The sequence below is a fragment of the Neltuma alba genome, unplaced genomic scaffold (genome assembly GCF_004799145.2).
Source record: "Neltuma alba isolate B1F8T4 unplaced genomic scaffold, ASM479914v2 tig00005543_pilon, whole genome shotgun sequence".
Lineage (NCBI taxonomy): Eukaryota > Viridiplantae > Streptophyta > Magnoliopsida > Fabales > Fabaceae > Neltuma > Neltuma alba.
The window spans coordinates 15964-33549 of NW_021634150.1; the positions used below are offsets into that span (position 1 = coordinate 15964).

The 17586-nt window shown below is 31.3% G+C and overlaps 1 protein-coding gene across 2 annotated transcripts; it reads left to right on the forward strand.

Annotated features, from left to right (window-relative positions):
* Positions 1–9519: 9519 nt before the first annotated feature.
* Positions 9520–11986, forward strand: LOC114747981 (methyl-CpG-binding domain protein 4-like protein). 2 transcript variants are annotated; one of them, XM_028936340.1, is made up of 6 exons: positions 9520–9616; positions 9687–9746; positions 9832–10195; positions 10599–10795; positions 10900–11059; positions 11862–11986. In XM_028936340.1, the coding sequence occupies exons 2-5, from the start codon at positions 9691–9693 to the stop codon at positions 11012–11014; spliced, it is 732 nt and encodes a 243-aa protein (XP_028792173.1). In that variant the 5' UTR covers positions 9520–9616; positions 9687–9690; the 3' UTR covers positions 11015–11059; positions 11862–11986. The 2 variants fall into 2 exon arrangements, with proteins under 2 accessions (XP_028792173.1, XP_028792172.1); XM_028936339.1 differs by having other exon boundaries at positions 11870–11986.
* Positions 11987–17586: the final 5600 nt, after the last annotated feature.

The following is a 17586-nucleotide window of genomic DNA, read 5'->3' on the forward strand; positions in this document are numbered from 1 at the left end:
AAGAGCAAGAAGGGAGGTGAAATTCATCCAAGAGAGAAGGAAAAAGGGAAGAGCAAGAAGGAAGGAAAAAGACCAAACATTATCAAGTAATCCTTTAAGGTAAGTAAAGTATTCATTAAGGATTTAATCACCTTGATTAGTACATGATTTGGAGTTGATTTAGATGGTTGAAAATGTCTAAAATCCTAGGGAAATCTTGTTGCCCAAAATGTCACATAATGAGATTTGAATGATTAAAAGATTGTATATGGATTAGAGGATAGACAATAATTGGAAACTGGTATTTTAACTTGGTTTATGGAAGAATTCCCATCTGCGACATTTATGCATACCATTTAGCCAAACTAGGATCATGGGGTTAGAGTTGATTCATGTTAGTTTGATGCTTTCAATGAGTTTAAAAGATAAAATTGTATAGGATTACGTGGAGAAAATATGTTTGGAAAAATTAAAATTAAAAATAAAAATTTTGAATTATAAGCCCTATGTTTCGGCCAAGCAGGTATCAATGGGAAGGAATTAGATATTGATAAAACTAAGCTCAAATATGAATTTTACATAAAAAAAATCATGTAGGAAAAGCATATGAGAATTATGTTAAGAAAGATAATGTAAAAATCCTAAAATCAAGGATAAAGGGTTAGGGTTTTAAGTTAAGTATTTGATAAAATTGTTGGAGTTGACTTAGAATGCCATTGTTGTATAATTGATAGGAATTGAATTTGGGCAAGAAGAGGCTCAAGAACAAGGAAAGGGAATCAAGGACCAAAACTTGATAGGAGGTAGCAAGAACTTATAATTTTAGTATCCAATTGATTTTTTTTTTTTTGCTATGTGTACTATGCCATGATGTCGTTAAGTTATGTATGATTATGCCTTGACAATTTATAGAGTTGAATTGTTTAATAGTATAATCGTATGCTCTCTTTCCATGGCATTATGTTATAGATGACAACATGAAAATGTTACTTGCATATAATGTGAATTAATCTTACATTGTTAACATTACAATTGTGGTTCTTTGCTATTGAGATTTTTTTTTAAAATCTCACCCCATTTTTATGTATAATTGACACAACTAGGAGTTGACTCATCAAGAGAGAAAGAAAAGAATGTGGAGGTCTAAAGGAAGCATGCATGAATTGTCATGCAATTATGAACTTTTTCATGTTATGTAATTATGAATTTTGATTAGAATTATGTAATGTTATGTATACTTCATGTGTGCTTGTATGGAGTGTTGTTCCCACCTCTTCGAAGGTTTTATGATGCATAATGTATGATGATATGAATGGTCCATGTTAAAATGGAAGCTAGGGAATTAGATTTTTCAAGTTAAAGCATTAAAAAGGATGAAGATATTTGAAAAACCTAGTTCTTGAGGTGATGACTTTTCTAACCAAATGATAGAATTTGTCTGTAAAAATTTAGTGCCCTTAAAGTTCACATCCCAAGCTTCAAGTGAAGTGGTAGATCACCTAATTTGGAATTTTGTAGGAAAAGTTATGAATTCTTAAAGTTATATTAAAAAGCTAAAAAAATTAATCAAATAAACAGTACTTTTTGAAAGCAAAATAGAGCTTGAATGCAATGGGTAGTGGATTGGTGACTATTTTTCCCATATAAAGAAATGAAAGAGCTTCAAGTAGAACTTAAAATCACATTATTTTAATTTTTTTAAATTAGTTATGAATTTTTAAAGTTAGCCAAAACTTTAGGGTTACCAAATAAATAGTAACCCGCAAAAGTGATTTTTAAAGGTATGGTTTTCTAAGCCTAATGCCATGTAAATTGGTTCTATTTGACATGTTCTAGCTCTATTTGTGGCTATAAGGTGAGGTGCTATACAATAAATTGGGATTGCTGGGTGTGTGTGGTAAAATCTAAAGTTTCTAGATGTGAGGTAAAATTTAAAGTTTTCTTTTAGAAATTGTCATATCCTTCATCTCACTTGTTGAGCACTTGTGGTTTGTAATGGGTAAATAGTGTGTGAAAATAGGTATTTAAATAAGTGAGCAAGTAGCTTGAAATGCTTGGTTGGTGAAAGCAACAGAAAAAAGTGAACAAAATCAAATTAAAAAATAAAAATCCAAACTTAAACAATACCCACATAGCCCCTCTCTCATCACCTTCCTAAATCTAAAAAACGGGTGATCAAGAGCAAGAACAACATTGGAGCAATCAACTTTAGCTATTGAAATTCAAGATTTATCTTTAGGCCTCTCAAATTTAACAACTTCCTCTGCTACACTAGTGATGACTAAGAGGAAGAATGCCAGTGATAACCAAGTTAGGAGAATGCTGGTGAGTAGGTTTTGAGAACGTTGTTAATAGTGAGGCACTAGAGCTTGAGTTTGGAAAGACCTAGGTTCTGTTTCACATGATAATTGCCTCTTTCTCTCATCTATTGCTTTCCCTGTTTCTCTCTCATCAGGGTTATTTTGGTTTTTTTCTCAAGGATTAAATCTCAATTTGCCCACATAAGGCTGCCATGGCATTTTAGAATTTTATGGGCGCATTCAGATATTAAATCTTTATATAAGGGGTTAAGTGAAATTTTCCCCACATAATTTCTTTCATCTTCCTTAATTGCTCTTATATTTATATTGATATACCATGTCTATTTGATGGTTTTTGTTAAACTATTTTGAGGAATGAGTCTTATAATACACATAAATATAAAATTCTAACAAATTACACCATTTATTTATAGATTACAAATGATAAATAATATGGTGCATTTTTAATAACCTCATAAGATTCACAATAATTTGTACATGATTTGAAATGTTATAGACTTTATACTGATACTGAGATCACATCAATTTGTATTAAAATATTATGATGCTTCAATTCTTGACACTATTTATATAATATGTTTTTATCACTTGAGTTTACATAACTAATTCTAATAAGATATAAAATAAGTTTAATTTTTTGTTTTAATAAAGAGAATTTAATTATATTTAGCCAAATAGTGAAGAGAATTTATCTGACATTAGTGTTAATAACACAAATGAGGCAAAGAAACTAAATGATACATGAATAAATGGATAAATGCTGATATTAATAATTAGATGATGTATTGATAATATGAATACCAATTTGGAGTGTAAAAATAATTGAATTAACAAAATGTATATATGATCATAAGGATGATAGGTAGTTCTTTTTCTTAAAAAAATTATAAAACTGGAGTTTTTTTTTTTTTACCAAAGGAGTTAATTTAGGAGGTTTTTGTTAAGAGTAATTTAGTATTTTTAAAATTATATGTTAGTATTTGACCTTCTAAATAATTATAATTTTTGCGATTCTTTTTTATAAATATTATTATTTTTAGGTCATTTTGTCTAATTTTTTTCTATTTCAAAAGAGTGAGTATATTAATTAATAAAAAAACTCATAATAAGTGAAAAAAAGATATTAAAAAGCCAAAAAGAAAACACTCAGATTTTGTAAGTTAATTAAATATTTCTATGAAATTCAAAATAAATAGGTTTTGTGAAACAACTTTCCTAAATAAACAAATAAATTTAACTTTTTCATAATAACCTTAAAAAATAACTTTTTATAACCAAACCATACTAAATACAAACTCAAATTATATCACAATTATATACACTAACTAATTATACAATAATGTTATTCATGATAGAAAAGAACAACACACAATCATATATCCTATCATGAATAAAGAATTTTTCTTAACTTATTGAAATACAAACTATGTAAAAAAAAAAGATTATTCCAATTTAATATGGTTATTAAACAATATATAATACAGCTCATAAATCGAAATAGTAAGAATTAAATATTAATTCATATTTTATAATAAATTCATAAACAAATCACATACGATCCTAGGCTTTTGACCAACTACCAGCACGCATACCACAACAGTATAAGCCAAAGGACATAAAACATAATAATACATGAATTAATTAACCACAGTTTGTCCTAAGGTGGCACAATACAGGAAACAACATAACTCATAAATCGAGGAGCCGTTACGAGTCGCTAATGTAGTTTTACTTCTCCTGAGTCTTCCTTATCGTCCCTCCTCTAAAGCTTTCACTTAGAAAACATTAAACAACAAGGATTAGACAACGTCTCAATAACTAAATCCCTATCTATCATACACACTAGCATAGGTTAGCGAGGTGTCAAGTAGGATACACAGAGTCAATAACAATTAATAGACATTTATTCAACAATTAAACTCATAATAACCATATAAGTCAAATATTTCTGCCAATATCATGTAGCTGATAATTTTAAAAAAGATAACATACTTTTCATTTATTTAAAAGATATAAATATCAATGAAAATCTCATGTCATGTGTAATCCATGATTCTAAATCCATCATTAGATCGTCCTTATTTCTGTTGACTGGACACGTGGGCTAAGTTTTTTTCATTTGACTGGCTACTCTGACAAACTTACTACATGAGTGATATAGACTGGCTAAAGACCACAAAACACTTGGTGGACCATGGGTCCCCTTCGAAGAACTAGTAGGGCGTCGTAGTCTCTTGAAGAACTAGTGGGACAATAATAGTTGCCAACCATAGAGTTTTATATGGAGGCCAATACCATCTGGCATGTATATATCTGCATACTCTAATCATCTCCTCCCCCAACCATATCAGGTGTACAGGGCTCATAATAACATATTTATATTCGTCACTAAACGAACTTCAGAATAATACCTTTCATACAAAGAATAATATATGTATACAAAAAGTGGTTATAAAACCACTCACCAACTTCATACCAGAGCAGGTAACAGATAGAAATTTAATTACTTGGACTCATAACTAACAATCAAGTACAAACAAGGCCTGTACTAAAAAATGCCATAGTAGTATTTATATTTATAGATGAAATTAATACATTATCTTTATAGTATTAGAGTAAACTACTCACAAATTTTTAGTCTTTAACTTTCTCTCTAATACCTTCAATTGTTACTCAAAATTCTAGCTCGAAAAGCTTTTTCTAATGTTTAAGGTAAGAACATATATATAAAGATTTAGATTCAATTCCTAAATTTTCTTAACTTATATTATCTCTAATTATTAAATTATATCATTTGAATTACCAAATTCATAACCCAGATAAAGAACCCTCAATTTATAGCTTACGTTCTATCTTCGAAGAATTTAGACAAATAACCTCAATATGAGTTAATTTATTCTTTTTGTAGAAGTCTAATTATTAATTCAACTGTTGAATTTAATGTCTTATATGTCACAAGTTTACTCTCTAAATTTCGGGTTAATCTAACAGTGAATGAATTTAAAAACGCTAATTTATTATTTAGTATTCTATCTACCAAATCTAAAAAAATAAATTAAAAATGTATCTAATAACTTGTAACTTAGAGATTGAATTAACAATCCAACAGTTGAAATCAGACCAGTTGACCAAATTGCAGCCCGATCTAACAATTCACAAACTCGTAAATGTAACATCTCAACTTTTAGGCCTAGAAGTATCAGAAATAGCCTAAATTGGGTAGGCTACTAGGCTCCTATTAGCAGAGGTCTCAAAGACAAGAAAGAAAGTAAAAGTAGTTTCAGGGATTAAATTGCAAAGTGAAAGTTTTAAGGGGCTAAAGTTTAATCAAAGTTAGAGGCTCCAGTAAAGTCTCGAAAGCCCAGAGAGAGAAAAGAGGCTAGATATAGGTCAAATGTTAAGTTAGAAGCCTCAAAGAGATGGTTTTATGAGGTTGAGCTTAAGTAAGGGTAAAATATAAATTTAGAAAGTTACGATCATCAGGGGTAAAAATGAAAAGTACACAAAAAATTCTAAGAAAATTCTAGAAAATGAGAAATAATCTTCTAAGACTCTTTTGTGAAGAGAAATGATGAAAATACCCCTAGACAGCTTAAATGGAATTTATAAGGTTATGGCTAGTAAAAAGTATACTATTTGAGATAATTATTTAAAATAGCAAGAGACCTAAAAAATGTATGCAAAAATGAGGTTAGATGGTTGAAAGGTTGTACTAATTTATAAAAATAGTCTTGCAACCAAAAGGCTAGTGGAATGGCTTTAATAAAATATAAAGCTCGTTATGCTATTAAAAGGGTATTTTAGTAAATGGCTTTTATGCAAGGCTTAAAGGAAATGTTATGGCCTGAGAAAATTCATAGATATTCTCTGGAATTAAAGAGAATTTATAGAATAGACAGAAGAATTTTCTGAGCTCCATAAGGCCATAAAGAAAGTCAGAGAAAAGTTGGCCAAGTAAAGTAAGAGGAAACTTAGGGAACAAGTTTTGATCCAATGGCTAAGATCTAATCTTTCTTCTCCTCCACCACTTTTTGTGACACCTAGCACCTTTGAGAAGAATGAGGTAAGGATGATGCAAGAAGATGATGTAATGATAATGTAAAAGTCAACTTGAAATTCTAAAATTGCCCTTACTATTTCTATTAGCCACCAAGGGCATTTTGGTCTATTCAAGCCAAATTTTTTGCTATAAATAGAGCCTCTCCCCCTTTATATTTTCAGCCAACATGAGTTTAAGAGGGGAAACTCTTGCAAAATGTTTTCTTAAAGATGAATCAAGAGGAAACCATCTACCTAAGCTTGGATACAAGGTTAGTTTTATGGTCTATCTTGTATTTTGCTTTGTATTCTAGAGTTTGATGGTTGAAAAATATGGGATCCTCTAAGGGGAGGTGCTGGCCAAATTTATATAAGCTCAGGGGAGGAAGATTTTGATGATATATCTAATAAAACATGTTGGCTCAAGGTTATTTCAAGTAATCTTGTGTTGATATGTGAAATAATTTATGATTGTTTAAGGAAGGGTAGTATTCGGCTAGTTTAAATTTGGTACCCTAGGATGTGATTTTGATGATTCTAAGGCTTCCAATAGGTTTAAAATGAAAAATGGTATAGGGTAAACCTAAAGAACAAGCATTGGAAGTATTGGAATTAAAGTTGGGATTTTTGGATTTCAAACTCCCTATTCGTCCAACACTGAGTTTTGAGAAAGGAGTTGAATTTTCATAAATCTAAGTGGATATTTGGATTCTTTAGGCAAAATTTTATAGGATTAGCCTAAGAGAATAGTTTTTACAAAGCTAAAATATTAATCCAAAAATTAAGAGAAAGAGGTTAAGTTCAAGAGAGATAGTCTTGAACCTTGTGTAGTCTCTTAGTCCTAATAGATTGTGTGATCATTATAACTATGTTTAGGACCTTGAAACATCTAAAAGGATGTTTGATTGATATTGACTAAAAGCTATTATAGTTGGAAAGTCAAGGGAGTCAAAAGAAAAGCAAGAGGAAACTTGAAGTACAAGGTAATAAACTTACTCTTTATGTGATTGATGTAGTATGCTTATGTGTTGGTTTGTTTTGTTGATGTTTGTATGATATTGTGACATGATAATTGTTACTGGAAATGTTGTTTTTAATATGTATTCATGGCCATGCATTTTTATACTAAGCATAAAGCATGGTGGCATGTCACTAGTTAACTGAAGTTTAGGGAAAACTACATACCATACACTAGCATCTATCTTGTGTATATATGTGGTAATGTTTGCTACTGAGATTCTCTCGAATCTCACCCCTTCCTAACCAACCATTTAGGTGAATCAATGATGAGTAATAATGGCATGAAAAGCAAGGAGAAGAAAGTGGAGAATTATTAATGTTAATGAATGATATTATTATTCAATGTGTAATTCTCCTATTATATAATTTATGTTATAGATGCCTATGATGCTATGTAATTAATTATCATGTTTATGAGATGAATGAAAGTGTATGAGTATGAATGGGAAAGAATAAGCTCATTTTATGTATGCCAAAGAAATAAAAATAATTAAAGTAAAGAGATGTTAAGAGATAAAGCGTAGATCATGAAACAGTGAGTTTGTAGCTCCAATTTGACCTATCAAATGAATGAGTTAAACCACGAGATTTGAAAGACTTATAGTACTCATCCCAAGCTTTAAAATGAGAGATAGATAACCTCAATTGGATGTGTACACAAGGAGATACAAATTTCCAAAATTAAGGCATAGAATCTGGAAGTTCTAGATTTTTTCAAATGAACAGTAATATTTACTGAATAAACTATACAAATTGGTCATGGATAAGTCCAGTTTGATATTTTTTTTCCTTATAGAGCATTGAAAGAGCTTTCTGTAGAATTTTAGAACACCTCAATATGATTTTTATGAAATTAGTTATGAATTTTTGAAGTTGGGCCTGTAATCTGGAACTTAAACAGTAAATAGTAACTCAAGTAATTATGTTGAAATTTTAAATCCACGGGCTTGTGTCGTGATCTGCTTAAACCATAATGCTTACAAATGGTACTCTGAAAGATTAAAGGTAGGCGTTTCAATAAACAACACTTTACTAAGACTATCTTATTTTTGTGTGAAAATTATTTAACTTACTCTCAACTCTCCTTTACTACCACATATATATAGCCCCCAAGAGCTCAATCTACCCATCATTTAGTCGATGTGAGACTTCTTAACATTGCTATTTTATCCATCTTTCTATCATTTAGTCAATGTGGGACTTTTTAACATTGCTATTTTATTCATTTTCTCATACATACACACATATACACATACATAAAATTATAATTATTTTAATTGCTTATATATATATATTCAATCTTTTTTTAATTAGATCATAATAAATATTTAGTTAAATATAAGGGATAATAAAATTGGGATGTTATGTTTTGCAATTAAAAAATAATGATACTTTTTAATAATTAATTATAATTCATAAAAAAATAATTTTAAAACAATTATTAGATTTGACATTTAAAACATAAACAGAATCCGAAGCATAATTGTATAAAAATGACAAACCCTCCTTTCAAAAGAAAAATTAAATTATAAAAGTGATTAATTTAGATTATAGAGAAAAATTAGTTTAAGAAATTACACTCAAATTCTAAGACTTAGCTTTGAAATGTTTTAACATTTTTTATAATGAGGATTTAAAATTATTTTAGCCATAGGATATACAGCCGGTAATTAAAAATAATTTGGGTTAAAGTGTATACAGCATCTCAAAATATTTTTTTAAATGTATCTAGCACTCTAAAACATTTTTCACGTGCGTTTAACATCTTAAAATATTTTTTTTTGCATTGGTGCTGGATGTACCAAAAATATTTTTGGGTGCTACTACACTTAAAAAAATATTTGAGAGTGCTAAATGTACTAAAAAAATATTTTAAGACTCTGGATATATTAAATTAATATTTTAGAGTGTTAGATATATCATAAAATATTTTAAAATGCTGAATATATTTGAAAAAAATATTTCACCCAATAATAAGTTATGATTCTTTCATTTTTCACGGGCAGGGGAAAAAGAAAACCAACGGGAATGTCATTTTATGATCAGCCATCCGCTGAACATATGATCCAAATCGAACGGTGTAAGATTTTTAGAAGGGTTTCTGGAACAATATGGAAAACAGACCCGTTGCCACGTTTCCAATATGAGGCGCGAATCCCACTTTCCCTATTTCACAATTCGGAGTTCCCCTCTCAGTTTCGCTGCGGCAGAGTTGAAAGTTGAAGCCACCGTCGTCGAGAAGTTTCCGATCGTCTGAGGTACCCTCTCAGCTTTTTTCTTGTCAAAATGGTTATCTTTGTCTTAAACATGATTTTCTGCTGCTGTTAGGATCATGGAGGATTTTAGTGTGGACGATCCCTCAAATCCCTTCGCCCGCTTCGCATTCACGTATGTACAAGTCGTCAGTCTCTCTGCTCTTTTGAAATATCAATATTCTTAGGAAAATAACGAATCATTGCCCTTCTATCTGTAGAGGCAAAGTTGATCCATGGAAGCCGGGATTTGCTACCTGTACGGCACCACCCAGGCTTATAACTGTTAATAGTGACTACAGAGCCAACATACCTCCTCTTTCGAAGGGTGTGGTTAAGAAAAAGTGTGTGGGTGTAGTTAAGAAAAGGGGTTTGGGTAAGAAAAAGAGCGTGGATGAGAGAAAGTCAAAACCCAAAGTTCTTAACGCTCATGAGAAAAAGAAGGATGCCTACAAAAGAAAAGCTCCGAATAATACTTGGAAACCTCCACGATATGAGCCTCCTCTTATCCAAGAGGATCATACTCAAGACCCTTGGAGGGTGTTGGCTCTTTGTATGCTGCTAAATCGTACCAGTGGAAAGCAGGTAAATTTATGCATCTCCCTTTTTTACCATTTAATTTTAATCGGTTTTTTCCTTTGAATCTTAATCTCATTGATGTTTCCATATGTTCATATCATGTTATTTAAATTTGGACATATTTAATTCATACATGTAAGTTCATATGTAATTAGTCTATCTCAAGCAATATTAGTTAAAATATCATTTCTTTAAATCTTCGAAAAAGATAAAGCAGGTTCCTTTAGATTCAATAAGATCATCATAAGGTTAGTGTCCTTTTTTCCCCTTATTTATAACTGCTTGGTATATGTTTCATATTATCTCAATTACATGCATCCCGCATTCTCAAAACATAGTAATCAGATGTATTTTTGTTTAATGGATATAATTCCAGTAATTACTCATAAAAGAGAGTTTTGTAATGCAGGTTAGAGGAATTATTTCAAAGTTTTTTGATCTGTGCCCGGATGCACAGACATGCATTCAAGTCCCTTCTAATGTATTAGAAAAGGAAATCAGAAGTCTAGGTTTCCAACACGAAAGGACAAAAAAATTAAAACGCTTATCTCAAGAGTATTTAGGAAAAAGTTGGACACATGTGCACCAACTATATGGTGTTGGCAGGTAAGTTAGATGATGCCATTTTCTTTCTAGCTTATTTTTCATATATTTAGCCTTTTTTCTCGAATTGATGCTAGCCTAACTAACATCGATTCTATTTCAATCAGGTATGCAGCTGACGCATATGCTATATTTTGTAATGGGATGTGGAATGATGTGGAGCCGGAGGATCATATGCTAAATCGTTATTGGGAGTTTCTTTGTGAAACCAGGGGCAATTGATGGAGTGCCTGTGTCTCTTGGGAAGACACCTGCAATTATTTTGAGGCAAGTAAATGGTAGAAAAGATTAAGCTTTTAGGAGTCCCATATGGCGTGTTACTTACAAACATTGCAAGTTTTTAAGTTGTTTTCCAAGTTGCTGATCCTGATGTTTAATAATGGCAAGACTTTCATAAGCTGAAGTGGTTGTTTGAAGTTGTTGCAAATCTAGTGATTAAATCTTATTTAAATGCTAATATTTTAGATGACAATCTGGGTGATCAGGTATTTAAATTCATATTTGGTAATCAACTGAAGACAGTTTCGTATCATCAGAAAATTATGTATCCACATTGAGAGAGCAAACAAATAATTAGCTTGTTATTTACTGAGTTTTGCTTCTCCGGCTTTATCCATTGGATATATTTCCCAACAGCTGCTTGAGAATATTGATTAACATTTTAAGTGTTTGCTCTGTTTTCCAAAATTTGCATATCTTCTTATGACTAGTTAGATGATATTGTTGGAGCAATCACAACATTCTACTCTTGGGCGTGCTAATCATTTCTAGCACTTTGGCTTTTTCACAGAACACTCGCCTTCAATGACTATGTTATTGGCTCCGTCTCTGCATAGAAGAAAGTGATATTTTATTTGAGGGTATAGATTTAAATATTAGGATTTGAGTTTCATTTGTAGACGTAAATATTAGTGATTTCTTTTCTAGTTCAAGCATGTCGTTAGACTGGCTGTGGGCTTTTATAGTAGGTTTTGGAGGACCAAGTAACATGTCAGCGTTGCTTCCTTGCTGCCACATTTGATTATGACAAGTTTACTAATGGCTCTAACATCTTTGTTATGATGCAAAGTGTTACAGGTGCACATGGCTATGGTTTTGAAGCTTAGGTTGCTGACTTGTAGATCTTTTATTGACAAATGAAAGTAGGAAGTCTTGAAGAATTTTAACTCTGGTTTATGTAAAGCTGATGTTTTTGGGGGACTTGGAGAATGACTATCTAGTGGACTTTTATTAGACTTCACTAAGGGTAATGTAACGAGTATTTGCCCGTGAACAGCAATACTCTTCTATTCTACCTCTTTTACTTTAGTTGAAAACTCAGCCATATTTATTGCTATAACATCGTTTAAATGTTTTTGCTGTATGCTGATGTGTTCTAACTAGTTTATGTTTGGTCAATTCTAAGCAGTGTTCTATCATTTATGTCATGATCGCTTTTTTGGGTCTTTAATTTTGGGAAGGCCTAAAATGCATGTATATGGTATTCATGTATAGCTAGCTTATTTTTTTATGATCATCATAATTATCATCATCATCGTCAAGATGCGCAAGAACCGTTCGAAATAAAATCGGCTGTTTCCTTTCGAAAACGCTAGATGAAGAGGAGCTTTCTTGACCAACATCCATTTACCGCAATCAGTATTAAAATTAGAAGGCTCAACCACATGAAGCCATTGCCTATCTGGTTGTTTGAAATGAGAATGCCCGAAGTCACAGCATCTAAACCATATCTACGTTGCGGTGAATAAAGGAATTTCTACGTTCCCAAATAACACTCAGGCCCAAAGATTGTGCCTCATTGGATCGGTCTCCTTGTTATATTACAAGGATATCGTGTTGGGCGAAAATAATTGTTTCATAACATAATGATTATTAATGTATGAGAGTATTTATTTTTGAAGACTCCTAACCGAGATATTTATTATTATTATTATAACTAGTTAAATATTATTAAGATAATTAATAAATATCACGAGTGTAGTTTGTAGTCATTTTGAGTCTAGTTTAAGGTGAGTAATCGACTAAGTTAATTGAAGTTAATTTTCTGATGGTGAAAAATAACATATGCTATACTAAGTTTGGGGTGAAACCCTAATCTCTTCTCTGTTCACTCTCTGAGGGTTTCCCATTAGTAACGATTACATTATAATTGTCATCACTATGTCTAATAAGCAACTGGAAGATTCTTTGTATTGCTTTCTCTAACAATGTTCTTGGATTCACAGCTCCTCATCATTCAGATCAAGCTCTATATCAAATCAATTGAGCTAATGGTGAAAGGTATTTATAAGTTTTCCGTTATAATTCTTTCGAGTATCATATATATATATAAAATCTGGATTTGATTATGTAATATATGTATTGTTTTGCTTACACTAACTTGTATATAACAATCTAATAACTATTACAAAATAGTTAGGAAGTATAACATTACATAAATATTAATATATTTATTTTATATGCAGCAAAAAAATTTAAGAGAAAAAGAAATATAAATACCTTCAAAATTATGAAATCCCAAATCAATGCCTCAAATTTCACAAATGCCAAATTCCTTCCTACATACCAATTTGGAATTTCAAAATGTTATCAGTTTACTTATATGCCCTTCTTTTCTTTTTCTTCTCTCCTCCCCTTCACCCTTCCTCAAAAACCAGAAAAACAAGTACGACTATGAGCATGATGGAGGATGGCATGAGATCGACGGCAAAGGCAATGACGGATGGAAATGGTGATAGCAGACAGCGCTATGCTCTTCCACCTGGTCCTGCGATATTGATGGTGTGGTTGTTATTCATCTTCTTCAATACGATTCCTTCTGAGATGTGATAGCTCTTTGTCCTGGTTCTGTGACGGCGATGATTGTTCTGGTGAAGATGATGCTGGTGATTCATCAATCTCTTACCACCATTGAAAGCTGATTTTTCCTCTACAATGTTCACTTTCATCCTCTTTGATTTCTCATCTTCTCCATTTCAAATCAGGTGCTTTGTCTTCTTCGCTCTGTGTTCTCCATTTTAGATATACCTGAAGACGATTTTTTATTTAAGCTAGGATTGATTTTAGATTATTTTCATGATTTGGATTTTAAAATTTATTTGTGGTGGAAGTCCAAATTTGGAGGGGAGACAATGGAAAAGATGACGAATCAGAGAGAAAGATGATGATTGATGATTTTTTTTGGCTACTAACAGAATCTCACGCCATACGATTTCTCTCATGTTTATTGCTAAGAGCTTTGTGTTTAGAATAATCGACTAACAGAAGGAAGCCACTTATGAGGTGGATTTGCTAACAAGATCCATCAAGTTCAACATTTACTTTTTTGTAGAAGCATGAACAATATCCCATTTGCTAAATCTTTGGTCAATTCTTTATGATTTTTTGAGATTCATATGGTTTCTGTGACTGATTTTTTTTTTTTTGATGGTTTTTTCAGCCACGGGTAGGCCTTTACCATTTCTTAGGTGGCCCCAAATGCAAGGAACTCATTGTTGTTAATACTTAATCTAATATAGGAAATTTTGTTACTGCCATGAAAAGTCTGGTTTGTAGTTAATCACTAAAGTAAAGTTATTAATAGCTATATTATTGTGTTTCTAGTAATATATATGTTATATTCAATCTACTCGTGCAATATATTATATTTTTAGAGTTACTACTTTATTTAGAGTTACTACTTTATCAAGCCTTTCGACAACTACGTAGTATTTGGTGACTACTTGTATTTGAAACATACTACTTGAATTATGTAATATTTATTAGTTAATAATCGCTTTATATGTATTCACTGCAAGTAATATGAGAAATTCAAAATAGGATACACAAATTACTATCACATGAATTTATTAACAATTTTGTTATAGGCATTGACAACTTTCCCAAATAAATTAACAATTTTATATGGATGGACAATGAAAAATTAGAAAAATTCATTACAACTTTGTTAGGAGAGTTGACAAATTTTCCAAATAGATTAACAACACTTTTACATATATATTGACAACAAGTAATCCATAAATTCATTACAACTTTGTTAGATATGTTAACAACTCTTTTAAATATATTAACAACACTTTTATATGTATTGACAACAAGTAATCGGAAAAATTTATTATAGGACAAACTAATAAGAAAACTTAGACAAATAGCATGTTGCCAGCTAATTAAGGCCATTGACAACTCTTCCAAATATATTGACAATAATTTTATATATGCTAACAAAAAGTAGTTAACAAAATTCATTATAGGGCAAACCCATTGAAAAACTTATGCAAATCACATGTTGCCCCTTATTAGAAGTGCTGACAACTCTTTCATATAGGTTAACAACACCTAATAAATAAATGGACTACTTTAACTTGCTTTTTGCATTGTTTTTTCTTTTGTCAATACATTAAGGGCAAGCTTGTTTTGCCAACATTTAGAAATGCCATATCAGTACCCCTGTTTTGATATAACCTTTTGCTTTTTACTAGTACTAATAGAGGATTTTGTATATTTAAAGGTATTTTCTCATCTTTCCCCATCATTTAATGTATTTTTAAGTTTAATAAGTCTTTTATTAATTTTTAAGGGTGAGTGAGTATTAAAATTTGTGTGTATGCTTAGTTAAAAAATATTACATCCAATCTTTAATATAAGAACAAACAAAATAATTTAAGTAGATTAAAAAAAATTGTTAAGTTGATTATTTGTAATAAATATACGTTGTCTTCTCTAAAATGCTTTTGTTAATTATGTGTATTAATTGGAATTACAATTTAAAATATAAAAATATAGCTCATAATTCTTTCGGGTCTTTTTTTTATTATTTATTGATTAAATTATTAGAGCACGATGCTGAAAGATCCGTAGTACTTTTTTTTTTGGGACCACATGTAGAGCTGTAGTGCTGGAACACAATATGAGAATATCTTTATATATTGAATTAATATTCAATATACATAAAATCGGAGAGATATCTAGATATGGCTAAAATGCTTTTAGCACTTTGAAAATTTTTTGAGAACATTCAATGCCCTAAATTATTTTGGTGCATCTCTTAAGTTTTATTTTGGATACATAACATCCTATTATTTTTTGGTGCATATGGCACCTTAAATTGTTGAGTGTAAAAATTGCTGATTAAACTCAAATTGTTTATTATTTGATGGCATTTTCTAGGTCTTTGTTACACTTTTTGGCTCATTTTAATGATATTTGTGCTTAATTGAGATTGAGAGTCTTTGCTTGCTTTAGTAGTGTTATTTGAGGGCAAAATTGTCATATTTATTCATTAATTGCATTCATTAAATTGATTTTTGGGACAATCGATACCTGAAACCATTGCTTTTTATTTTAGGGCACTCAAGAAATAGAACCAAGAGTGAAGACTAAGGAAGTGCGGCACACAAGAGGCAACATTACATCTCTGCCAGGTTTTGTCGCGGCAAACTCATACCTTTGCCGTGGTGGAATATAGAACTTCCACTAGAGACCTCTCAGCCATGGTTCGCCGCAGCGAAACCATACCTTGCCATGGCAAACTCTTCGAATTAGCAACCCAAACCCAAACCATTTTCAAAAATTTTTACCTACCCACTCATACATACAACCGACCCAGTACACCTTACTACCGGTTTAGAAAAACCTATTTTGGTGTAAGCGACATCATTCACTCTTGTCACAACCTCCATCTCTGTTCTCTCTCATCCTTCTCTTGTCTAACCCTAATCTCTTCCATTTTCCACTGTCAAACCTCCACCATGGGAAGCTCAGATTCATTCCTAGTTGAGATGCTTCAGATTTCTATGTGTGGCTAGGTGTTTCTCTTTCTCTTGAAGGTGTACAATGGCTGGAGTTCAATAAGCTAAGAGTAGTTTAATCCCAATTAGCTAGTGAATTTATGAATTTCTAGGTTTAGGATTTGTAATTTGTAGTGAACTACTTGATTATAGTTGTAATCAGTTTTGGATATTCATTTGTGTAGTGGATTGGTTATTGTAGAACTTCTGAGCTTAAATATATGAAGTATCATGTATATCAGTTGTGATCTTTAGATTCTCTCTACTCTTACACGGTTGTGTCTGGATATTTAGTTGATTTTGATTGCATTTGACCTATTGCATTAATCAATCTTTCTACACACACCAAGAGCACTTCACAGGATCTTGAGAAATGGAGTTCCATTGATTAAGATCGTGGACTTAAAGAGTACTTTAAGGTTTATTATTTTGAAACTTAGTGATTTCTACTCCCATATCAATTGATTTTGAACTATGATAGCCTGAGCACACTTTCAGGAGGATCTTTATATTGTCTGGTTATCTATTTATCATCATTCATTTCTCATTTCCCTAAAGTCCAAAAAATATTTTGTTTATCATTCAGTTCAATTCACTTAATGTTTGTGAAAAACCAAAACCCCCTGTTTATGTTTAGTTTGCATTGCATGACATTTAAGTTAGCTTAGGTCAATTTGATTAAGGCTCCGTTTAAGTGAAACGACCTGAGGTTGCACCCTATAGTGTAATCCTTGGATAAAAATTTTGATTTAGCTTCCACGATCAAGAAAAGGTTGCGAATCAAATGGCATTGTAGTCGGGGGGGAGCCAAGAAATTGGTTCTTTAGGTTAGCTTGTGTATATTTTATGTCAATTGAGGTTTTTTAGCCTTCTTAGGTTGCATTTTAACATAGCTAGATCATACTTGTTCATAGTAGAGATCTTCATTTTTCATAGCATCAAAATCTTAGGAAATACAAACAAATATACTGATTTTCTACACCTTTCTACATTTACTTTGCATTTGCA